General features: G+C 44.6%; 1 protein-coding gene across 1 annotated transcript; it reads left to right on the top strand.

Moving 5' to 3' along the window:
- Positions 1-1,714: 1,714 nt before the first annotated feature.
- LOC115149520 (microtubule-associated protein 4) lies at positions 1,715-25,364 on the top strand. The gene is made up of 11 exons (XM_029692459.1): positions 1,715-2,110; positions 2,863-3,105; positions 6,602-6,755; positions 7,029-7,091; positions 10,397-10,695; positions 11,544-11,606; positions 15,827-15,919; positions 17,187-17,268; positions 17,533-17,645; positions 20,720-20,915; positions 21,289-25,364. The coding sequence occupies exons 2-11, from the start codon at positions 2,992-2,994 to the stop codon at positions 21,291-21,293; spliced, it is 1,182 nt and encodes a 393-aa protein (XP_029548319.1). The 5' UTR covers positions 1,715-2,110; positions 2,863-2,991; the 3' UTR covers positions 21,294-25,364.
- The last annotated feature ends 1,535 nt before the right edge of the window (positions 25,365-26,899 follow it).

Consider the following 26,899-nt stretch of genomic DNA (forward strand, 5'->3'; position numbering starts at 1 on the left):
ACCACGTTTAATTATCACTCGATTTAATTAATCATGTAACAGTTAACTCATTAGGAATCTGGGGCACTATGGGAAAAGTTGTTTAACGAGTTACTGTCTCCCGACTTAAACTCTAAAGATATACAGATCACTTACATCAATAACAGTCAATTATTAATTATTACCTCATCAGTCTCATTCTGAACGTCGCGTAATTGTTGGATATCTGCACGAACCCTAACCTAAGTGATGAATCAGCGATACGCAAATTGGCTTAATTATTTATTTACAAACTAACTAAATCATCACACAGAATATGTAAACACACAGCATAGGTTATTGATTCCATACATAATACAATGAAAACAGGTCCCTAGTGGACTAACAAAAGCATGACCGTTTGGTTATGCAATGGAAAGGGAGGGGTAGGTAAGGAGAGGGAGAGACAAAGAGAGTCAACTTATCGTACATACATTTGGAAACTACGCTCACCGTAACCAGAATACTTAGCACCCTAACAACCGCTCATTCGGATTAGAAATGCAATATATATTTACTGGTAGATGTCTTTCTCTGTCGTCTCTCAGTTGAAACTACTCTATCCGTCTATGAAAGGAAGTGGTTTGATGTAAGTCTCTGGTTGTCTACCAGAGGTCACAATGTCCTTCTTAGTTGTAGGCTTCTTCTGTCTTGGGGTGTTCGTTATAAAAGCTATCTGTCAGCCATATGCCGAGCTGATCTGGCACCTTTAATCCTCACCAAGGAGAGAGAGTCATGACACTTCATTCACATGATCGGTATGGTTCTAAAATATGTTGTGTTTTCTCTCTCTCTCTCTCTCAAAGTAAAATCCAATAAGATGGACAAACCAGAGAAAGAGGAGAAGATGGACAACTTCGAGAAGTTGGACCAATTTAAGATGCTCGATAAGCTAGACAAAGTGGAGAAGAAGGATACGACTGCGAAGACTGAAGCGTCTGTGAAGGTGGAGTACGCAGACCCACTGGACAAAGGGGAGAGGATAGATAAAATGGACAAGGCAGAGAAAACAGAAAAGCTGGAGCCAATAGATAAGGCAGAAAACACAGATGAAGAAAAAACAGAGAAGATGGATAAAATGGACAAGGACAAGAAGACTGACAAGGTAGAGAAGATGGACAAGGTGCAAAAGACTGACAAAGAAGAAAAAACTGAGAAAATGGATCAGGACGAGAAGACTGACAAGGTAGAGAAGATGGATAAGGTGGAAACACCTGAGAAGACAGAACAGAAAGAACAGAGTATTGAAAAAGTGGCGAAGACCCCAGAAAAACAGGAGACATCGGTGAAGTCGAACACATTTGACAAGATGGGAACACAGTCTGACAAGGAGAAGACAGCCCATGGTGGAAAAGTAACAGTAACAGCTGAGAAAGAAACAGACAGAGCAGAGAAGCCCACAGACAAAGTGGAGGAGGAGAAGACAGAGAAAACAGACAAGGTGGGGGAGGAGGAGGAGAATAAGACAGAGAAAACAGACAAGGTGGGGGAGGAGGAGGAGAATAAGAAAAAGACAGAGAAAACAGACAAGGTGGGGGAGGAGGAGGAGAATAAGACAGAGAAAACAGACAAGGTGGGGGAGGAGGAGGAGAATAAGACAGAGAAAACAGACAAGGTGGGGGAGGAGGAGGAGAATAAGAAAAAGACAGAGAAAACAGACAAGGTGGGGGAGGAGGAGGAGAACAAGACAGAGAAAACAGACAAGGTGGGGGAGGAGGAGGAGAATAAGACAGAGAAAACAGACAAGGTGGGGGAGGAGGAGGAGGATAAGAAGACAGAGAAAACAGACAAGGTGGAAGAGAAGAAGACAGAGAAAACAGACAAGGTGGAAGAGGAGAAGACAGAGAAAACAGACAAGGTGGAAGAGGAGAAGACAGAGAAAACAGACAAGGTGGAAGAGGAGAAGACAGAGAAAACAGACAAGGCGAAGGATGAGAAATCCGAGAAAAAAGAGCTTAAAAGTCCTGAGAGGAAAACGGACAAGATAGCAGAGACAGCTGATAAGGCCAAAAAAACTGCAAGTAAACCTTCAACCAATGGGAGCGGTGATGCACCAAGCCGGGACCTACCAAGTCCAGACAAAAAGACCAAGGTAGGCCAGAGTCAAGGTTTAAAGAGGAACATTATCAAATCTTATAACATTCATGCTGCTAACGCTGCTGCCGCTTCTTCTTTATTATCCGTATAGTAGTGGGATAAGACTTACAGTAGTCCATGGAACTCACTTTAATTTAAGTAATATCAGTCATAACATTATTATGAGAACAATGAAAAGATTTCGGTCCTTGTTGTTTTAGTGCAGATTTTAACTCAATTTTAACTCAATTTTGTTTTTGTCAGGCACACAGTTCAATTTGTTGGTATTCTGTTGATTATGGTTAGGGCTGCTTCTGTTATCCTGTTTCTGTTATCCTGCTTCTGTTATCCTGTTTCTGTCGTCCTGCTGCTGTTATCCTGCTATTGTTATTCTGCTGCTGTTATCCTGCTGCTGTTAACCTGCTGCTGTAAACCTGTTATCCTGCTGCTGTTATCCTGTTTCTGTTATCCTGCTGCTGTTATCCTGCTGCTGTAAACCTGCTGCTGTTATCCTGCTATTGTTATCCTGCTGCTGTTATCCTGTTTCTGTTGTCCTGCTGCTGTTATCCTGTTATCCTGCTGCTGTTATCCTGCTGCTGTTATCCTGTTAATGTTATCCTGTTATCCTGCTGTTGTTATCCTGCTTATGTTGCTTTCTCCTGCTGTTATCCTGCTGCAATGATCATGTGTTTTTTGTTGTTTTCTTTCTCGCTTTCTTTTGTTCTTTCTTTTGCTCTCCATTTGTCTGGTGTGCCGTTCATCGCGCAGCCTGTTGCGGGGGCAACCAAACCGAGCGCTGCTAAGCCACGGCCGAGCTCGGCAGCAGCCGTCAGTGCTGCTGCCCCCAAACGCCCCACCCCTTCCTCCACCTCAGCCAAACTCAGCAAAAAAACACCCATGCCCAAGGTTCCCACCCCCACTACTGCCCACAAGCGTCCCTTGTCCGCAGCCAGCCGCCCCACATCCGCAGCCACCACCTCCACCACTGCGCCCCGTGAGGTCAAGCCTAAGGTGAGTGCCCCTGCCCTGCTTTAGGGACAGCCATAGTCCCCTCCACCTCAGATTTCAGCACCTCCATACCTTACAACTGTGTGGTGTCGGTCTGTCAAGGCAAAACTACTACCTACTTCTACTCTCCTAGCCTGTCTTTCAATCTCCTACTCATCATCTTGTTGATCAGAAGAATGGGCATGTTCAGGTCTGTTTAGCAGAAGTGTTAGCTTAGTTAGCTACTATGTTAATTTTTACAGGAGCTGTAAATTAGACACTGTCTGACTTCTGTGGTGCTCAGAGCATAATCTGCTTGTAAGGTATCTACCTTTTTAAACTTGGCTCCCAGTAAGCCCCGTAGGCTCCCAGTAAGTCCCGAGTGCTGAGTGGCCGTCCACAGGATTACTCAGAGCAGGGTTCATAGAGGGGAGGGGGCCAGAGGTGAGGGGTCAGAGGAGAGGCCACAAGGGCAGCCTGCATTCATCACTCTTTCCCTGGCATTTACTAGAGAGACCCAGGGATAACCATCAGTCGTTCAAGGCTTCCCTCACCACACCTAAGTCTCTCAACTTCAACCGTTAGTGTAGCAGATATACATTACAATGTACATGATGTACAGCCACTTCTCTAAACTGCTGGTGTAACGTATTTGCCTTTAACTACAGTACCAATCAAAAGTTTGGACACACCTACTCATTCCAGGGTGTTTCCTTATTTTTACTATTTTCTACATTGTAGAATAATAGTGAAGACATCAAATCTGTGAAATAACACATATGGAATCATGTAGAAATCAAAAAAGTGGTAAACAAATCAAAATATATTCTTGAAAGTAGCCACCCTTTGCCTTGACACTCTTGGCATTCTCTCCACCAGCTTCATGAGGTAGTTACCTGGAATGCATTTCAATTAACAGGTGTCTTGTTAATTTGTGGAATTTATTTCCTTCTTAATGCGTTTGAGCCAATCAGTTGTGTTGTGACAAGGTAGGGGTGGTATACAGAAGATAGCCCTATTTGGTGAAAGACCAAGTCCATATTATGTTAAGAACAGCTCAAATAAGCAAAGAGAAATGACAGTCCATAATTACTTTAAGACACGAAGGTCAGTCAACCTGGAAAATTTCAAGAACTTTGAAAGTTTCTTCAAGTACAGTCGCAAAAACCATCAAGCGCTATGATGAAACTGGCTCTCACGAGGACCACCACAGGAAAGGAAGATCCAGAGTTACCTCTGCTTCAGAGGATAAGTTCATTAGAGTTACCAGCCTCAGAAATTGCAGCCCAAATAAATGCTTCACAGAGTTCAAGTAACAGACACATCTCAACATCAACTGTTCAGAGGAGACTGCGTGAATCAGGCCTTCATGGTCGAATTGCTGCAAAGAAACCACTACTAAAGGACACCAATAAGAAGAAGAGACTTGCTTGGGCCAAGAAACACAAGCAATGGACATTAGATCAGTGGAAATCTGTCCTTTGGTCTGATGAGTCTAAATTTGAGATATTTGGTTCCAACCGTTGTGTCTTTGTGTGATGCAGAGTAGGTGAACGGATTATCTCCACGTGTGGTTCCCACAATGAAGCATGGAGGAGGAGGTATGATGTGTGGCGGTGCTTTGCTGGTGACACTGTCAGTGATTTATTTATAATTCAAGGCACACTTATCCAGCATGGCTACCACAGAATTCTGCAGCGATACGCCATCCCATCTGGTTTGCGCTTAGTGGGACAATCATTTGTTTTTCAACACCTTCAGGCTGTGTAAAAGCTATTTGACCAAGAAGAAGAGTGATAGAGTGCTGCATCAGATGAACTGGCCTCCACAATCACCCGACCTCAACCCAATTGAGGGGTTTTGGATGAGTTGGACTGAGTGAAGGAAAAGCAGCATATGTGGGAACTCCTTCAAGATTGTTGGAAAAGCATTCCAGGTGAAGCTGGTTGAGAGAATGCCAAGAGTGTGCAAAACTGTCATCAAGGCAAAGGGTGGCTACTTTGAAGAATCTAAAATATATTTTGATTTGTTTACAACGTTTTTGGTTACTACATGATTTCATATGTGTTATATCATAGTTTTGATGTCTTCACTATTATTCTACAATGTAGAAAATAGTCAAAAATAAATGAAGACCCTTGAATGAGTAGGTGTGTCCAAACGTTTGACGGCTACTGTATGTATTACACTGCTGTTTATTGTAGTACGGTAATGAAGTCTAGGGCAAGAGGTCTGGCAGCTCGAAGGATCGACACACATGAATGACAGAGGAATGAATGAGGAGGCTGTGGGGAAAACAAGGCCGGTTTCCATGTAAAGCCTCCCTCGGGCGGTGTATCCACGCGTGGGGAAATCAGACAGGCATTGGCCTTCTTTTAATATCCCTGGTTCCCAGTGCAATCCTTACATCAGCGCCAAGGCAACACACATCCTATTGTGAAACCAGAGACCTGCACACCTGCCTCTCCTGTGTATTGAGGATTCCGTCGCATGCCATTCGATTCCTTCCACTTCCGATGCAACACATTCCAGATGCTTCCGTGACAAGATTGTCTGGACAGGAATAGGACATAAATAAACACTTCATTCCTAAAATCTTGATAATATTAATCTGACCTGTGCTCTCTGAGGTGATAGATGGTGTTGAGCAGGGCCATCTGTTACCGTAGACCGTATACAGTTAAAAGAGTGTCCAATCTTCTCGGCAGTGGGCCAGTGTTGGTCCTGGCTTTTGATCCAGACAAGCCAAAGCACACCTGATTTAGTTTGACTTTTGATTAGTTGAATGAATCACGTGTGTTACTGCTTGGTTGGAGCGAAGGTCTGGACAAACACCAGCCCTCTCTGGATGATAGTGCCCGCTACTGCTGTATATGATGGCCCATAGTTGTAACTAAGTATGAACTAGGACTTCCACACATGCTCCAGACAGTAATTATCTACCATTGTCCTCTAGTGGTGGCCTGTTTTAACTACGGACAGGGACATTATCACAACCTTTTTTTGGCTAAACAACATCCCAGGGGCATGAGGGGTGAGGCAATTTAGCGTGCCCACTGTTGTGAAAATACCCTATAGAGCAGTGCATTATGGAAATGCTTCAAAAAAACACCATGGGACCTGGTCCTTGTTCTGCTCTGCTCTGATTGCAGAGGACAGATGGCAATAAGAATGATATCATGAATAATCCTACAAGGTGCAATTACATTATAAGCATTTTGTTTATGTTTTTGTTGTACATCGAATAGTACATATTTATGGTAAGTGTTTTTTATGAATGTAACATTATGCAACAAGGAGGTTCTTTCCCACAGCTTAAGTTTTTTAGAGTGCTACGTTACACATTCAACCTTTTATTTGTATTGAATTCTAGTACTCCATTATTTGTGACTGAAGAGTGGAGCTCCTTCCTTCCTTCCTTCCTTCCTTCCTTCCTTCCTTCCTTCCTTCCTTCCTTCCTTCCTTCCTTCCTTCCTTCCTCTCTGTTTACCACACATTCCCTGTCTCTCTCTCCCTCCAGACCACAGAGAGACGTCCTCTAGTACCAAAGGCGGCCACCAGCTCCACAGCTCCACCTGCTGCCCCAAAAAACGGCTCTGCTACCACGGCAACCGGTAAACCAGCCACGGCGCCCCGCACCGCCACAAGCGCACCCGCAACCAGACGCCCTCTGGGTGAGTCTCTATGCCACACACTTACACATCTTTGAACACGCATACACACACACACGCATACACACACCCGCGCTCACACACACACACACGCACACTGCCACCAATTATTTTGGTGACTCAAAGTGTCTGATGTCGAGCCAGCAGGGTACCAAACTGTTTCTGCATTCCACAACCTGACTTCACTGCTTTGCCAAACAAACTTTGGCAAGACAACAACAAGCAGGAACAGGCTGAGCTCTGATCATGAACGATCTCTTCTGTTTTGCCTCTCAGCATCAAAGACTGACAGCAAGCCAGGAGAGGAAATCAAGCCCAGCACTCTGAAGTCAACAACAGGTACAGAAACACTCCTCTCTTCCTCTCTCTCTCTCCTCCTTTTAAAGGCAGCACTAGGTCCCTCAGCCAGACAGCCACGGTATCCAACTGGGGGATTAGAGGCGGCTGTTGCACAGAGGGGGACAGAAATGAAGAGTGACACAGTGGTCACGCAGGAACACATAGATGACGCATGCAGGCCGTGACAAAGAGGTGGTGAAGTCTCAGAGAAAAAAAGAAAAATGTATTTCTAAAAGCCGAAGAGAGTGAAAACCTCGACACAGCACTCTGGGGATTACTTTCCCCTGCTGACACTACATCAACACTGGGGATTACTTTCCCCTGCTGACACTACATCACAACACTCTGGGGATTACTTTCCCCTGCTGACACTACATCACAGCACTCTGGGGATTACTTTCCCCTGCTGGCACTACATCTCAACACTCTGGGGATTACTTTCCCCTGCTGGCACTACATCTCAACACTCTGGGGATTACTTTCCCCTGCTGACACTACATCTCAACACTCTGGGGATTACTTTCCCCTGCTGGCACTACATCAACACTCTGGGGATTACTTTCCCCTGCTGACACTACATCAACACTCTGGGGATTACTTTCCCCTGCTGGCACTACATCTCAACACTCTGGGGATTACTTTCCCCTGCTGACACTACATCAACACTCTGGGGATTACTTTCCCCTGCTGACACTACATCTCAACACTCTGGGGATTACTTTCCCCTGCTGACACTACATCAACACTCTGGGGATTATTTTCCCCTGCTGACACTGTCACTACATCTCAACGTTGCATAACCAGCAACGTAGGCAGAAGCCGTTTTCCATACGCGTAAAGAGGGATGATTTTTTTTAACCGAGCATGTCTTTCTGCTCAGAAATAAGACTCTTTCAGGGAGGATGTAAGGTTTAATTCTCGGCAGGCAGGGTACATGTAGTTCATCATGCAATAACAGTCAGATATGAAGTGGGATAATACATGTAGCAGTGCATCCTGTCTGATTTATACTGGTGTTTATGGTGGTCCTGCCTGATTTATACTGGGTTTTATGGTGGTCCTGCCTGATTTATACTGGGGTTTATGGTGGTCCTGTCTGATTCATACAGGGGTTTATGGTGGTCCTGTCTGATTCATACAGGGGTTTATGGTGGTCCTGTCTGATTTATACTGGGGTTTATGGTGGTCCTGCCTGATTTATACTGGGGTTTATGGTAGTCCTGTCTGATTCATACTGGGGTTTATGGTGGTCCTGTCTGATTTATACTGGGGTTTATGGTGGTCCTGTCTGATTTATACTGGGGGTTATGGTGGTCCTGTCTGATTTATACTGGGGTTTGTGGTGGTCCTGCCTGATTTATACTGGGGTTTATGGTGGTCCTGTCTGATTCATACTGGGGTTTATGGTGGTCCTGTCTGGTTTATACTGGGGTTTATGGTGGTCCTGTCTGATTTATACTGGGGTTTATGGTGGTCCTGTCTGATTTATACTGGGGTTTATGGTGGTCTTGTCTGATTTATACTGGGGTTTATGGTGGTCCTGTCTGATTTATACTGGGGGTTATGGTGGTCCTGTCTGATTTATACTGGGGTTTGTGGTGGTCCTGCCTGATTTATACTGGGGTTTATGGTGGTCCTGTCTGATTCATACTGGGGTTTATGGTGGTCCTGTCTGATTTATACTGGGGTTTATGGTGGTCCTGCCTGATTTATACTGGGGTTTATGGTAGTCCTGCCTGATTTATACTGGGGTTTATGGTAGTCCTGTCTGATTTATACTGGGGTTTATGGTGGTCCTGTCTGATTCATACTGGGGTTTATGGTGGTCCTGTCTGGTTCATACTGGGGTTATGGTGGGCCTGTCTGATTTATACTGGGGTTTATGGTAGTCCTGTCTGATTTATACTGGGGTTTATGGTGGTCCTGTCTGATTCATACTGGGGTTTATGGTGGTCCTGTCTGGTTCATACTGGGGTTATGGTGGGCCTGCCTGATTTATACTGGGGTTTATTGTGGTCATGTCTGATTTATACTGGGGTTTATGGTAGTCCTGTCTGATTTATACTGGGGTTTATAGTGGTCCTGTCTGATTCATACTGGGGTTTATGGTGGTCCTGTTTGGTTTATACTGGGGTTTATAGTGGTTGTGTCTGGTTTATACTGGGGTTTATGGTGGTCCTTTCTGATTTATACTGGGGTTTGTAGTGGTCCTGTTTGATTTATACTGGGGTTTATGGTGGTCCTGTCTGGTTTATACTGGGGTTTATAGTGGTCCTGTCTGATTCATACTGGGGTTTATGGTGGTCCTGTCTGGTTTATACTGGGGTTTATGGTGGTCCTGTCTGATTTATACTGGGGTTTATGGTGGTCCTGTCTGATTTATACTCTGAGCTGACTTACAGTGCCCACTGTAATTATTGGACTGACAGTGACACATTTGTTGTTGTTTTCAAATGATACAATGACTATGAGGTTAAAGGGCAGACGGTCAGCTTTCATTTGAGAGTATTTTCATCCATGTCAGGTGAGCCGTTTCGAAATTACAGCACTTTGTACATTGTACCCCCATTTTACGGGACCAAAAGTATTGGGTCAAATTCACTTATGTGTATTAAAGTAGTCAAAAGTTTAGTATTTGGTCCTATATTCCTAGTACACAATGATTACATCAAGCTTGTGACTCTACAAACTTGTTGGATGCATTTGCTGATTGTTTTGGTTTTGTTTCAGATTATTTTGTGCCCAATAGAAATGAATGGTAAATAATGTATTGTGTCATTTTGGAGTCATTTTCATTGTAAATAAGAATAGAATATGTTTCTAAACACATTAATGTGGATTCTACCATGATTTCAGATAGTCCTGGATGAATTGTGAATAATGATGAGTGAGAAAGTTAGACGCACCAATATCATACCCCCCCCAAAATGCTAACCTCCCCAGTTATTGTAATGGTGAGAGGTTAGCTTGTCTTGGGGGTATGATATGTGTGTGTCTGTAACTGTAAAAAGTACAGAGCCAAAACAACAAACGTGTCGCTGTTACAATAATTACGGAGGACACTGTATATAATTTATCTGAGTTTACTTCTTACTGCTTCATTACCTGTTTTATTATTGTCCTCCTCCTCTTCTCCCTCTTCCTCTTTCACCTCCTCTCCCTCCTCCTCTTCCTCCTCCTGCTCCTCCTCCTCTTCCTCCGCCTCTCCCTCCGCCTCTCCTTCCTCCTCCTCCGCCTCTCCCCTCCTCCTCTTCCTCCTCCTCTTCCTCCTGCTCCTCCTCTTCCTCCTCCTCCTCATCCTCTAGCTGACTCCACCCGGCCCCGGACCAGCACCACCCGCAGCTCCATAGCTAGCACCACCAATGCCACCCCCCGTGTCCGCCCCACCACCACCAAACCAGCCACCGCTCCCTCCTCCATAGTACCAGAGAAGAAGCCCCCGGGGCCCCGCATCCCCCATCCCACCTCTAACACCACCTGGGGCAGTGTCAGCGCCTCGGGGACCACCTCCCGCCCAAGCACAGCCCCCGCACCTGACATCCGCAACGTACGCTCCAAGATCGGCTCCACGGACAACATGAAGTACCAGCCCGGAGGGGGGAAGGTAGGGAGTCGTGCATCAGTGATGGAGGGGGTGCTTTTGGTGATGGGGGGGGGGGGGGTACCATGTTGATGAGCCAGGTTGGGTTTTATTCATTAGGTATTCTGTTTCACAGAGGGCCTTGCTTTACAGACACTGTTGTTCTAATATTGTGTATGGTTCTGCATGTTGAGTCTCAGTGTTGACCATCTAATGGCTTTACCTCCTACAGCCAGGTTATGTTCAGTAGATGATGCCCCAGTTAACACGCTATTTTCCCATAGTTCCCTGCGCCTAACGCCACATCCCGCATCAGAGCTTTCCCAGTTAACAACCCCCTCCCTGCTGGTTTCTTCTCCCAGCTAGTAACTGGTTCCAGCTTGTCTTCTATTTTAATTCAAATGGTTCCCAGTTAACCTCAGTTAACTCTGTGACTTCCTCCATAAATCTCCATTTGATTCCATTGACCATCTTGCATCCATCCTGACATCTCACCCCATTCTCTGAATCTAACCTCTGTACAACTTCACCTCTCACTTCCTTTTTCCTGTCTGTCCCCTTATACTATAGCTTTCACTTCTACTGTCAAGTGTCAACATGATGGAATAACCAAGTCCAATGTTGGAATAACCAATAACCAACATTGAAAGAAATATGGTTCCACATGTTGAGCGATGGACCCCAAACTGCATGTGCCCAGAAACACAGGCATGCATGTTCTCTGAAATAAACGCAGCCCTGCTGTTTTGGATACATCCTCAAAATAGAGGAGGTAGTCCTGCAGCCACCTCTCCTTCCTCCCTCCCTTCCTCCACCTCTCTGTTGGTTTTCCTGTGTGTACTATTGACCCAAGGTGGGCCTTGTCTCCCCAGGTCTCTGGCAGGAGCGACGCCCTGGGCCAAGGCTCCTCCTCCAAAGAGACCAGCCAGGCCAAAGTGAGTTCACCCCCATCTCTCACCCCCATCTCTCTTACCCTCTGTTTACTACTCTCTGTTTACTACTCTCTCTCTTACCCTCTGTTTACTACTCTCTCTCTTACCCTCTGTTTACTACCCTCTGTTTACTACCCTCTGTTTACTACCCTCTGTTTACTACCCTCTCTCTTACCCTCTGTTTACTACCCTCTGTTTACTACCCTCTGTTTACTACCCTCTGTTTACTACTCTCCGTTTACTACTCTCCGTTTACAACCCTCTGTTTACTACCCTCTGTTTACTGCCCTCTGTTTACTACCCTCTGTTTACTACCCTCTGTTTACTACCCTCTGTTTACTACCCTCTGTTTACTACTCTCCGTTTACAACCCTCCGTTTACTACCCTCTGTTTACGACCCTCTGTTTACTACCCTCTCTCTTACTTTGTATACTACCCTCTGTATACTACCCTCTGTATACTACCCTCTGTAGACTACCCTCTGTTTACTACCCTCTCTCTTACTCTGTTTACTACCCTCTGTTTACTACCCTCTGTTTACTACCCTCCGTTTACTACCCTCCGTTTACTACCCTCCGTTTACTACCCTCCGTTTACTACCCTCCGTTTACTACCCTCTGTTTACTACTCTCTGTTTACTACCCTCTGTTTACTACCCTCTGTTTACTACCCTCTGTTTACTACCCTCCGTGTACTACCCTCCGTTTACTACCCTCCGTTTACTACCCTCCGTTTACTACCCTCCGTTTACTACCCTCCGTGTACTACCCTCCGTTTACTACCCTCCGTTTACTACCCTCCGTTTACTACCCTCCGTTTACTACCCTCCGTTTACAACCCTCCGTTTACTACCCTCCGTTTACTACCCTCTGTTTACTACCCTCTGTTTACTACCCTCTGTTTACTACCCTCTGTTTACTACCCTCCGTTTACTACCCTCCGTTTACTACCCTCCGTTTACTACCCTCCGTTTACTACCCTCCGTTTACTACCCTCCGTTTACTACCCTCCGTTTACTACCCTCCGTTTACTACCCTCTGTTTACTACTCTCTCTCTTTATTTGTCTCTATCCTCTTGTCATTGTCTTCTAAAGTGTCTGTTCATATCTCCTCCATTCTTCCCCAAGCTGTTCATATCTCCGCCCTCTGTTTGTTATTGAAAACATTGCGGTTTTACAGTTTTTTTTGTTGCCACATTTCATTCTTCACACACATAAACACATGCACTCACTCATTCTCTTATTGTCACTCATTCACTGAGTGGACTGACGGACTGCTGTCTAAAAGTAGATGAACAAGTGACTGACCGACCGACTGACACTGTTCCTGAGTTTTCCATTGTGCGAATGAAGCCTGAAAAGAGAGTCTGATTCACTGTCAAATGACTCACTGGTGTGACCTCACAGTGGACTACACACCAGTGTGTTTACAGCCAGACAGCTCTCACAGTGGACTTCACACCAGTGTGTTTACAGCCAGACAGCTCTCACAGTGGACTACACACCAGTGTGTTTACAGCCAGACAGCTCTCACAGTGGTCTGCGCACTAGTGTGTTTACAGCCAGACAGCTCTCACGGTGGACTACACACCAGTGTGTTTACAGCCAGACAGCTCTCACAGTGGTCTGCGCACTAGTGTGTTTACAGCCAGACAGCTCTCACAGTGGACTTCACACCAGTGTGTTTACAGCCAGACAGCTCTCACAGTGGTCTGCGCACTAGTGTGTTTACAGCCAGACAGCTCTCACAGTAGACTACACACCAGTGTGTTTACAGCCAGACAGCTCTCACTATGGCCTGCGCACTAGTGTGTTTACAGCCAGACAGCTCTCACAGTGGACTAAACACTAGTGTGTTTACAGCCAGACAGCTCTCACAGTGGACTACAGACCAGTGTGTTTACAGCCAGACAGCTCTCACAGTGGACTTCGCACCAGTGTGTTTACAGCCAGACAGCGCTCATCTTTCTGGAGTTTCTATTATCAACGTGAGATTTCGTGGCAGCGAACCACAGCAAAGAAACAAGTGTTTAAAATACAAGCATTCTGATTCATGTTGTATTTTAGTGAGTGATTATTGAGATATGGATGAATGGTAAATGGGATACCAGATCGGATGGCGTACCCTTGGAGGGGAGAAACGCATCCCTGGTAGACTCCTCACAGGACTTCATACAGTAACGCAAGGCTCAAACCAGAGCCAGAGAGCCGGGAGTCCATATTGACAATGTTGCTTGACAGCAATACAAATATATATCCTGAATGATGGTTTTAACATGGGCCTGCCATAGTGCTAAATGCCCTGAGGCAGAGTCGTTGCTGAGGGCTGTTCTAAGTCATTAAGTCATTATGTGTTTCTGAGTTCTGCTCAGTCACACTCTACTAAATCTCCATAATTACCACAATGATACCCACCAGACTCCTATGGCTGTCAAGGATCTGAGCTTAAACCTCTTACTGCTTAGTGTGTGTTTTTGTTTAACTATCTTTGTGGGTACCAGAATTCCTCACTAGAATAGTAAAACAAGGAACATTTGGACAAGTGGGGACATTTTTCCGGTCCCCACGAGGCAAAAAAAGCTATTTTAGGCTTAGGGGTTAGGTTTAGTTACAATTAAGGTTAGGGTTAGGATTAAGGTTAGGATTAGGATTTACGGCTAGGTTTATGGTTAGGGTCAGGTGTAGTTTTAGGGTCAGGGTCAGGTGTAGGGTTAGGGTCAGGGTCAGGTGTAGTTTTAGGGTTAGGGTCAGGTGTAGTTTTAGGGTCAGGGTCAGGTGTAGTTTTAGGGTTAGGGTCAGGTGTAGGGTTAGGGTCAGGGTCAGGTGTAGTTTTATGGTTAGGGTCAGGTGTAGTTTTAGGGTTAGGGTCAGGTGTAGGGTTAGGGTCAGGGTCAGGTGTAGTTTTATGGTTAGGGTCAGGTGTAGTTTTAGGGTCAGGGTCAGGTGTAGGGTTAGGGTCAGGGTCAGGTGTAGTTTTAGGGTTAGGGTCAGGGTTGGGGTCAGGTGTAGGGTTAGGGTCAGGTGTAGTTTTATGGTTAGGGTCAGGTGTAGTTTTAGGGTCAGGGTCAGGTGTAGTTTTAGGGTCAGGGTCAGGTGTAGTTTTAGGGTTAGGGTCAGGTATAGTTTTAGGGTCAGGTGTAGTTTTCGGGTTAGGGTCAGGGTTAGGGTCAGGTGTAGTTTTAGGGTTAGGGTCAGGGTTAGGGTCAGGTGTAGTTTTAGGGTTAGGGTTACAATTAAGGTTAGGGTTATAATTAAGTTTAGGGTTAGATTTAGGGTTACGGGTTAGGGAAAATAGGATTTTGGATGGGAATCAATTATTTGGTCCCCACAAGGATAGCTGCGTGTGTGTGTGTGTGTGTGTGTGTGTGTGTGTGTGTGTGTGTGTGTGTGTGTGTGTGTGTGTGTGTGTGTGTGTGTGTGTGTGTGTGTGTGTGTGTTTTTCCTTTGCTTAACTGTCAGCACAAGGGTGGGTGCAGTGATTTCTAACAAAAATGTCTAGTGAACAGTATGAAGTTTTATCATGTTCCTGTCTAAATCTAAGTAGTGGGTTCGTAGTACTAATTTCATATTGTCACACTGTGATTATCGGTCTATGTGCTAACAAGTATGAATGTCTCAATATGGCTGGATATCATCAGAGTGACTATTAAACAAACAGTGACTTACGCCATCCACTTAAGCCCATTAAAAGGGCATATCAAATCAAATCAAATTGTATTTGTCACATACGCCGAATACAGCAGGTGTAGACAAGCATTTCGCTACACCCGCAATAACATCTGCTAATCACGTGTATGTGACCAATAAAACATGATTTGACCTTACTGTGAAACGCTTACTTACAAGCCCTTAACCAACAATGCGGTACATAGCAATATGCATAGCAATATACATAGCAATATCACCACAGTTCCTGTAATTAGCACTCGTAACAACACAAGTAGGTTAGCAACAACATACAATATATAACAGGAGGAACCATCACTATCATAATACAATCCCATTTAAAGATGGACCTGTTTCAATACTGCGGCAATTGAGCATTCTCAAAGGGCAGGTGTGGATGTGGGACCCGCATGTGTGACTTAACAGACCTCTCTGTGTGTGGCCTCTAGATGTTTTCTGCACACTTCTCTTCCTTCCTCGTCACAGCACTATCCCTCTAACCCTAACCACCACGGTGACCCTACTCTTCCTCTCTGCCTGCTCTGCTGTGTTTGTAGGTTCAGATAGTCTCCAAAAAGCTGGACTTCAGCCACGTCACCTCACGCTTGGGTTCCAAGGACAATATCAAGCATGTTCCTGGTGGAGGGAAGGTTAGTACCGGATTGCAGCTTAGCTTCAATGGCCCCCAACCACCCACACGACCGACCGCACGTCATGACCAATAAATACCTCGAGGGGTTTTATTTATTAGTCTGCTGAATCCTCCACTGGAACAGGTCTGAGACAGGCTGAACTAGACTGGTACAAAAAAAAATAACTCCCACCCGTTTATTGTAGACTTTTCGGTTGGAGACCTTTTTCAAGAACCTGACTCAAATGATCTGAGTCACTGTCCGACAATTATTTTCAGGATTCTGTTCTAGTCTACGAAATGCTACGGTGCTGCCCCCTTTTGGCACTGGCATGTCATTGCCTGAACGCAGTTATATTCATATATTCTTTTAAATTAAATGTAGATATTTTTTTTACCCCCTTTTTCTCCCCAATTTTCAATCTTTTCTCATCGCCGCAACTCCCCAACGGGCTCGGGAGACGAAAATGGCGTCCTCTGAAACATGACCCGCCTAACCACGCCCCTTAACATCCGCCAGCTTAACCTAGAAGCCAGCCGTACCAATGTGTCGGAGGAAACACAGTTCAACTGGCGACTGGGGTCAGCCTGCAGGCACCCGGCCCGCCACAAGGAGTCACTAGAGCGCGATGAGCCAAGTAAAGCCCCACCGGCCAAACCGTCCCCTAACCCGAACAATGCTGAGCCAATTGTGCGCCGTCCTATGGGACTCCCAGCCACGGCCGGTTGTGGCACAGCCCGGGAATGAACCCGGGTCTGTAGTAACGCCTTTAGCACTACGATGCAGTGCCTTAGACTGCTGCTCCACGCGGGAGGCCCAGAGACACGTCACTCAATCACAGTTGGGTTTTTTTCTGTTGTTTTTGGGCCTTGGCGACAAGAGGCTGTTGTGTGATCATTTTTTTCAGCCAGCATGGTAGCTGTAGATAGCCCTCCTCCGTAGTGCCTGCTACTGCCCTTGGCTTTGACTTCCCCTGTCTCTGTCTCTCTAACTCACTCAACACCAAACACCACCCTTAACTGTCTGACCTCTGATCTGCACAGACGCTCAACTCTGATTGGCTCTCCATGCATATTTCCTCCTTTGATTGGTTGTGCTCTTATTGCTACTGTATGCGCTGGACACATTGGTAGAAGGGGCAGTACTTTCCCAAGAACAGATGGCTGATGATCAAGCTAAATAGATTCAACTGCATGGCGAAGAAGATGGCTGCCATGGCTCTTTGACCGATTTTCATGAAGGACCTCTTCAGTGTGTGTAACTGGGTCTGTTGTATGGTTTGCAGGTTCAGATACTCAACAAAAAGGTGGACTTAAGCAAAGTGACATCAAAGTGTGGTTCCAAGGCCAACATCAAACACAAGCCTGGTAAGGTCCTCTTGGGTAGACCTGTTGAGTTGTCATCCTGTATGTACACAGTAATTCATGTATCTCTATGTGTTTGATTGACCACAGCACCTTACTGTCATTATATTCTCAACTCTATACAAGTATTGATAGATGAAATCCAAAAGTAATCAAGGAACATTCAAACATGACTACCAAAGATGATTCTAAAGATTAAACAAAACATCCATAATCACTAACTGATATATTCCTCAGACCTATGCAGTGACTGTGTGTGTCCTCTAGGGGGCGGCGATGTGAAGATCGAGTCCCAGAAAGTGAACTTCAAGGATAAGGCTAAGTCCAAAGTGGGTTCAATGGACAACCTGTGTCACGAGCCCGGCGGTGGCAACATCGAGGTGAGGTCACCAGACAAAGGAGCCTCATACTGAGTAACTTTGTACTCCTACTTACATACACATTACAGTTTAGTCTCGTACGTCTGAGGTGCTCAGCCTGGTTTACTCTCGTACGTCTGAGATGTTCAGCCTGGTTTAGTCTCGTACGTCTGAGGTGTTCAGCCTGGTTTACTCTCGTACGTCTGAGATGTTCAGCCTGGTTTACTCTCGTACGTCTGAGGTGTTCAGCCTGGTTTAGTCTCGTATGTCTGAGGTGCTCAGCCTGGTTTAGTCTCATACGTCTGAGGTGTTCAGCCTGGTTTAGTCTCATACGTCTGAGATGTTCAGCCTGGTTTAGTCTTGTACGTCTGAGGTGTTCAGCCTGGTTTAGTCTTGTACGTCTGAGGTGTTCAGCCTGGTTTAGTCTCGTACGTCTGAGATGTTCAGCTTGGTTTAGTCTCATACGTCTGAGGTGTTCAGCCTGGTTTACTCTCGTACGTCTGAGGTGTTCAGCCTGGTAAACTCTCGTACGTCTGAGGTGTTCAGCCTGGTTTAGTCTTGTACGTCTGAGGTGTTCAGCCTGGTTTAGTCTCGTACGTCTGAGGTGTTCAGCCTGGTTTAGTCTTGTACGTCTGAGGTGTTCAGCCTGGTTTAGTCTTGTACGTCTGAGGTGTTCAGCCTGGTTTAGTCTCATACGTCTGAGATGTTCAGCCTGGTTTATTCTCGTACGTCTGAGGTGTTCAGCCTGGTTTAGTCTCGTACGTCTGAGGTGTTCAGCCTGGTTTACTCTCGTACGTCTGAGGTGTTCAGCCTGGTAAACTCTCGTACGTCTGAGGTGTTCAGCCTGGTTTAGTCTCATACGTCTGAGGTGTTAAGCCTGGTTTAGTCTTGTACGTCTGAGGTGTTCAGCCTGGTTTAGTCTTGTACGTCTGAGGTGTTCAGCCTGGTTTAGTCTCGTTCGTCTGAGATGTTCAGCCTGGTTTACTCTTGTACGTCTGAGGTGTTCAGCCTGGTTTAGTCTCGTACGTCTGAGGTGTTCAGCCTGGTTTAGTCTTGTACGTCTGAGATGTTCAGCCTGGTTTAGTCTCGTACGTCTGAGGTGTTCAGCCTGGTTTAGTCTCGTACGTCTGAGGTGTTCAGCCTGGTTTAGTCTCGTACGTCTGAGGTGTTCAGCCTAGTTTAGTCTGGTGCGTCTGCTGCATGTCAGATGTTCAGCCTGTATCAAATGTCATAGTCGAGATAACAACTTGGAAATGGGATCTCCACAATGATAGCATTCTGAAAAACATTTAAGGGAAGATAGCCAAGATAGCACTTACCGTACCTGTGCCATTGGCTATCTGTATTTTGGCCCTGTTTACTGACCGATGGTCAAGCCACGTTATTACAATACACTGTGGACAATACCGGCTGTGGAAAGTGTCGAGCCCCACTGTTTTGTTTGTTTGTTTGTTTGTTTGTTTGTGTGTGTGAGAGACATAGAGAGAGAGAGACAGAGAGACATAGAGAGAGAGAGACAGAGAGACATAGAGAGAAAGATGGACAGAAAGAGAGAGAAAGTGAGAGAGAGAGAAAGTGAGAGAGAGAAAGTGAGAGAGAGAGAGAAAGTGAGAGAGAGAAAGTGAGCGAGACAAAGACATAGAGAGAGAAAGTGAGAGAGACAGAGAGAGACAGAGAGAGAGAAAGTGAGACAGACAGAAAGAGAGAGACAGAGGGAGAGAGAGAAATAAAAATCAGCAATGGGGAGAAAGCATAGCGTTTAGTTTCTCTGTACTTTCCTCACTGTGTTCATAACAACACTTGAAGACGCTGGGAGGTGTTTTACTCATGACGGTTGGCAGCATGGCTCTCTCTTCCTGTGGCACCTCGAGAATCTGCCTCCCTCCTCCCCGTTTCTTCTCCTTGGAGATGTGGGAAGACTGGACCTTCAGGCATAGCTGTTCTAGCCTGAGCAACAGAGAAAGACCGGGGGATGGAAGGAGGGAGTTGTGGTGGAGGAGAGCGAGAAGAGGAGGGGGATGTGTACCCTACAGTGGGGAGATGAGGGGGGAATGAGGGTCAGACACAGACTGATTCCCCCATAAGAGGACATGTGTGAGGGGAGTGAGGATGACCAAGAGGAGAGGCTGGTAGTACAGGAAGGAACTACTATGGCTCCTCTCCTAGGGACACTCCATCTTTTTTACAACCATCTAGGTGGGTAGGGGATGTCTGTGCATCAGCCAGTCCTATCTAGTGTGATGTCGCCTGTCCCCTCAGCCTATCACAGTCCATATTATCAGTCACGTGACCACCATCTCAATGGCTGCACCATTCATCTCCTCTGGCACTGGGAATGAACTTGATCTTTCTACAATGCATTGAGAGTACATAATTGATAATAAACACACACAACAGGACATGTTTTCAGTTGGTCCTCCATCACATTCTTTAGGATTTCATCTTATCAATACTTGTATACAGTTGAGAGTATAATGACAGTAAGGTACTATAGGTCTATTTCAGAGATGTTGTAGTATGCCTGCACATACCTATCATCTTACACAACACTTGACCAGTCCATGTTTACATCATAGTTGTTCTGGTACTCTCTGTGGTTTCGGTAGGAACATTTCCTTTGAATGTTAATGGTGGGAAAAAACCCAAGGGTTTAATGGGTTTGAAATATATTGAAATGCAAACACATTTACCAAACTATCTAAATTCCCCTGGATTTTGTCATTGATCCCTTCCATTGTAGTCTTTTTGTGAAATAGAGACACATGATTTATGGACTCTGACATACCGTACTCCTAAACGCCAGTCTAAAGATTCAGATTATTAATATTCTGATTGTTAAATATAACTGAAGGTTATATTCCTCATCTAATATTTTTGATTTAATATAAGCTCTTTATTTTCCACTTGATTTGATACCGTTAAACCACTCACCCTGGTACTGCAATAGCTTTAATGAGTTTCTTACCATTTGAAGACAACGTCAGTGCCTGCCATGTTTTCTCTGAGTACTCTTTTTGTTATTATCCTACTGTACACACACTGAAACCCCTGTTCCATTGCACCAACTGACACCCTGCCACTGTGTTCGTTTCTAGGCTGAGGGGGCCCAGGAGATAGCAGAGGGGAATGAGGTTCCCCCCAGTGATACCCCGGTTCCAGCCACGGTGCCAGGACAGGCAAGCAGCCCCTCCCAGGAGAATGGGGTAAAGGAGGACGCCCCCTGCCAGGGCCTCCATGACCCCCAGGGCCTCCATGACCCCCAGGGCCTGGACTCAAGCATCCCTGAGACAAGTAAGTGGAGAGGGGATGTCTTGTCTGGAGAGGGGCCCTTTGAAGTTAGGATACAAACGGAGCAGAGAGGGTCATTATTTAATTTCTACATGAAGTCCCTGACCTCCACATTACCTTTGACTTCTTATTCTACAGGCTTCTAATTCTTTTTTGTGTTATCCCTCTACCCTCTTCATCTCAACATCTCCTGTCCCACACTCCTCTCTCCTTCTCTCATCTCTCACCTCCTCTCTTCTTCTCTCCTACCTCTCCTCTCTTCTTCTCTCCTTTCTTCTTCTCTCCTCTCTTCTTCTCTCCTCTCTTCTCTATCCTTATCTCCTCTCCTTCTCTCCTCTCTCCCCTTCTCTCCTCTTTCCTTTTCTTCCTGCTACAGATTGAGTCTTTCAAGCTCAACTTCTGCGAGAACGCCTGCTCTCGCACGGATCACGGCGCCGACATCATAACCTGGCCAGCCCCAGACAACAGCCCCTCACACCTGCAACCCAGTGTCTCTCTCAATGACTTCCTGGCCTCCGCCGGCTACCCCTGCTGTCCCCAGCCCCCTCCCTCTTCCCCCCTGCCAGGGAATGGGGCAACGGCACACTAGCAGGACTCAGATCATGACCCTTAACCCCACACCCCAGTTCCAAACACCTCTCCCTTCTTATGCTCTCATTCATGTATCATGTTATTACGCCTACCCTGCCCTACCTACCTACTGTCCTGTTCCCATTGGCTGAGCTGACATTGTACATACAGTAGACCAAGCTTCAGGCAGGGTGGGATATCATTGGGAGGGGAATGGAGGCTTGCCATGTTCTCTCTGATTTGTCTGGTTGTGCTAATCTTGTATTAATGTGCTCGGAGGACTTTCCTAGGATCATGGTTTTCCGTTGGTCACTCTGATCAGGTGATGGGAGGGGCGATGGGCTGTGTTGTATATGAACCTTTTCCTTCCTGGCTTTCTGACAACAGCGCTCATTTTAGATCATGTTTCCTGGTCTCTACAAGAGCAGAACATAGCAGTCGCAGCATACAGTAGCAGACGCCAGTCATGTCCAGTATTACAGTACGTACTAGTGGCGTTTTAGTGAGAGCATAATCTACCAGGCAACAGCGGCCTTGAACAAACCCGTTTGCTTCATACAGACACCCCCATAGACACTACCCAATGGGAAACCCTCCTAGACTCACCTGTGGGTTACGTACGCAGAGTAATATGTGTGTAGCACCCCTTTACTTGTGAGCATGTAGGGCTGCTGTGTGTTCTCAATAACCATTGATAATTCACTCAGTATTCACTAACCATCGACTCACTCACTGGCTCACCCCCCTCCTGTCTTTCTTCACTGTCCATCATCAGAGCATTTGAAACTAGTAGACTGTTTGAACAGTAGACTATTTAACTCTCTTTAATCTCTGTGTTTGTGATGGTGTGTTTGAGTGAATTCTGCTGTAACAATGAGTTGTGGTGTTCTGTTCTGTTTACTTTCTGTCTTGACTTTGGTTTATTTTCCTCATCTGTTTTGGTAGAAGGTTTTTCTCATAGTTTCCTTTGTATTCTTTCTCGTACAAGCAATATGCTGGATGGTCTATTTACCGTTAGGACTCAGAAAGCTTCTTGAATACACGCAAAAGTTTTTTTTTTTTTCTTGAAACAAAGGCACACAGTCATGAAGATGCAACACTGTTTAGGGCATTGAGACCGAGGAAGCATGTCGGGAATGTGAGGAGGGAGATGAAGACAAAGACGGATAAAACGGAGAGAGAACGAACACTGAGGCGTAGTGAAAGACATGTCCACTTCAGTGTGTTAAAACAACAATGTGATGGCAGTGGAATATTCCATGTTCAGAACCGTTTGCGCATATAATATGCCAAAATGTTGACATTTTGCGCATATTATATGCACAAACTGTTCTGAACATTGAATGTTCCACTGTCAGAATAGTAGTCTGGGAAAGTTCAAGAAAGTAGAGTTTGGAAGCTTTTATTTTGAATACAGTACAAGGGACTTATGTGAAGATGAATTATTTGAAGGTAAAGGGTCTTGTCTTGTACGTGCCTCCTGTCCTGTTTACCTGAAACTGGGATGGAACTCGGGCTGGAAACTCAAGCTGATGGACCCTTGTTCCTGGAGAGTAACAGACCCGTCAAGGTGCCTGGTGGCTCTGTAGTCTGATTAAGATTTACAAGAATTCTATTTTGTAACTAATCCTTGTTGTTGTTCCATTTCAGCTGTTTTCTGAGGGTTCTGGTCAGGTGTTTTTTGACAGTTATAAGAGGACTTGCTGAAAGACTTGTTTTGTCAGGCTATTGGCAGTGGAACATTCGATGTGGCTTATTGTACACGTAGCAATGTATCCAACGATTGCCTCCAATTGCTTTTTTTTTAGTGCATGGCTAGGTAATATCATGCCCAGAGCAGAAAGCCTATGTGCATTATGACTTGCAGTGTTGTGGTTCAGTATATTTGTCCTTGGGGGCAAATCATAGTCAGTGGTGTATCTTTCCTTATTATTGTGTTCTTTGCTTTAGACAGTGGGCAGGAAGAAAATCAGAGGCTGTCGTTTTGCCTGAAAATTCTATTGCAGTTTGGTATATAATTCAGCTATAAGTTCATCGTGTTTATTTGCGTTGTACTCAAAATGAGGACAGTACATTGAGTAATGATCCGTTTTTTTCCCCCCACGCCCCGCTAATTCAAGTCAAAATGTAGACCTCCTAAAAGTAGCACCAACACTCCAAAATGTGCAAGAATAATACAACTGACATTTTTAATATCCTCTTAAATCAGAGGTGTCGAAACTATTAAAAGCACCTTAAAGGCTTGAATATATCAAAGCAGGTTCACTGTGATGGAAATCTGTATTTGATTGAAGGTAGAGCTATCCCTGGATATGTCTGCAATGCATAAGGGCCACATAACGAACACAGTTAAGGAGCTTTGCACAGTCCTGTACAGCATAGAACTGTATTTCATCTTGATGGCCTCCCATTTTTCTCCTAGGACCACCATGAAATATTGTTTGAGGGTAACAATCTTTTGAGATGTGTGGAATAATCCCCAGAGCCAAATGTTTTAAGAAAATAGACTATACATTTTATTGTTATCAACAAGATTTTATTTTGAAATTCGATAGGTTTGTAGATATTGATATTTGAGCGGTTTGTCGTGCATCAGAGGAGCGCCTGCTGAGGTGGATCGTAGTATGGCCTCTGGTGCCACGTTCCTCGTCTGATGGGGACATTTCCTCCTTGTGCCTGTCCACAACCACTTTTACTATCACTTTCACCCCTGGTCTCCATCATGTTCTCTTTGAGATCGCACGCGGTTGTTTAGAAGTATAGATTTTGACTGTTTATACACTATTTCCCCACAGCAACAAAAACAATATGAAAACAACAATTGGGGGGGGTAATAACGTTGTTAAGTATAGCTTTTATGTTCGTCTACCTTTAACAGATTTAATGGTAATGAGTAATATTCATTATTATTATTATTATTGAGCAAGTCTAACTTTTTTCCAAGAAAAGGGCTGCAAAAGTGAAAGAATGTTCTGGAGATTTAGTGTACTAAAGAAACAACACTTTTACGATGTGTATTTATCTTGTGTATTTATCTTATGTATTTATCTTGTGTTCCCATTGGTGCGTGGTGGTTGTGTCGGTGGGGGAGTGTTAGAGGGCTTATGGAAGGCATAATGAGGTCTGGTCCAGTTTGTGCATTGCTGTCTATTGAACAGCCTTTCTTTCACAAATTTTAAGAGTTTTGTTAACTTTCACATAACCTTTGTCCATCCCCACAACCCCAGTCTTAAGAAATTAAAATACTGTTATTTACAGGAAGACCTTTTTAGATGTGATTTTGGCATTGTAGGATACAGTGACGACCTCGCGTTGATTTGAAAACAAGATACATGTGACATGAAAGGGATTGAAACTAATATGGATGAATTGCACTGTATAACATACCGTTACAAAATGCGTGGAAGAGGGGTTAGAAATCAGAGTTTGTATCGGTCATTTAGGAACATTGTTCCCCTCGCCCACACACACACACACACACACACGGAACACACACACACACACTGCCCTGGAGTATCATGGAAAGCTCCACGTCCTAACACACCTTTGTGTAAGACTAACAGCAGCTGTCAGGTTTGGCTTGTGTTATACTTAGAGCTCTCCAGTGATGCAACAATGAGCTTCATAGATCTGCTTCCAGCTGTTAGCTCACACAAAGTGTACTAATAGAAAACACCTGCTTAAGAGCAGAAACAATTGGGATGTGTTAGGATGACTTATGTCAGTCACAGAATTTGTCATTTGCATAATTTATTTTGTTTTGATTTTTGTTTTTCATTCATTTAGAATTTATTTTGGGGTTTTGAAAGAAGTGTTTGTTGTGATTAATTGTTCATTAGTGATGTGATTATTAAAAATGTAATAAAATACAAATGTTTAAGATATTGTGCTTGCCTTTTGATTAATTACGTAATCCTCTCTGCCACAGATGCATTAGCGGTTCTGGGGGGGGGGGGGGGGGGGGCAGTGCCCCTGTGACAACAATTTTGGGCCCCCTAAATGTGGAGTATGAAATAATTTGTACCGAACAAATTTTTGCTATCGTTCTTTTTTTACATCCGTTATTAGACAGTGGCAACGATGATGATTATGAACATGGTCTTTTGCCTGCTAATGCCTGCAATGCAGTGAAGAAAACGATATGACAACAATAACGTCTAATGTAACTGGCCCCTCTAACAGTACAACTGGCCCCAGCTTGGCCCCCCCCAGTTGAAATGGTCTAGAACCGCCACTGCACAGATGAGCCATACGTACAGGATGTAGATTTACATTGCAAATAGAAAGCAGGAAACATTTTGACACATTCCATTTGGAGAATTACTTAATGAGGCATGATAACATTGTTGATTATGACTGCAATTGATTAGTGAAGAGCAGCGAAATGCTATTGTAGAAGTGAGTCCTATCTGTCGGAAGACAATCTCACATGAACTATCTGGGGGCTAGGTGCTGAGGAGTATTTTCCATGTTAATACAGGAGTAATAAAGGCCTAGTTCACAAATTATTCTTACTTTTTTTTAATCGGGGTGCTGCGCCCTCAGAACCACAACTTCCCGCGACTATGCATAAGAGGAATCAATTCAAGTCACATAGTGACAGTGAATTGTAGATTTAAACAAGCTATACACATTTCATCACTTCCTGGTCCACTTACTGATATTTACTGACCCTGGCCATGACCCCACTCTCTGAGGGTCTCAGGGGGAGTTGGGATATGCAACAAAATAAATTTCCAATTCAAATGTGTATAATACACACTTGTACATGTGTGAAATAGGACAAATATATGCACCCACCAAATTATTATTATTACGTCAAATAGTTTGTTCAGAAGTCAAAGCATTGTCTATTCAGGATGGAAATGGGGAAATCTGCTTATTTAAAAAGAAATTGGACATGCGTTTTATAATCCCCATTGAGTGTATGCTAGTGCATGACAGCAATATTTGGAGTTGACTGGAGCTGATCAATCTTAAATTAAAGTAAATGTCTTTTTGTGTGACCCCAAAGAAACATTATTGGTTTTGGGGAAAACTTTTGGCCTATAATTGGCCAATAAGTGTCAGCTATAGTCTCATATAGCCTACTCTTGTATTTTTGCCAAGCAAATCTCCCTATGAGACAATAAATTATTAATTCATTCCTCCACCAAGCAACCTGGATGCAAACGAGGATGATGGGACTAGGCCTCACATGAGAAAAGTCTACCCTCTATTTCCTTTTAGAAATATCTGTCTGGTGCACATATAATAAGTATTTTGTAGTTTTTGCTTTGATGTAGGCCCTAACCCATACGGGAAAAAATATTGGAATATATTTACATACAATTGAAATATCTGTAAATATTTTGGGTAATGTATTTATCAAATACATAAATAAATTAACATTAAAATATGTGTGTAAATTACACAGT

Source organism: Salmo trutta, chromosome 2 (assembly GCF_901001165.1).
Source record: "Salmo trutta chromosome 2, fSalTru1.1, whole genome shotgun sequence".
NCBI lineage: Eukaryota > Metazoa > Chordata > Actinopteri > Salmoniformes > Salmonidae > Salmo > Salmo trutta.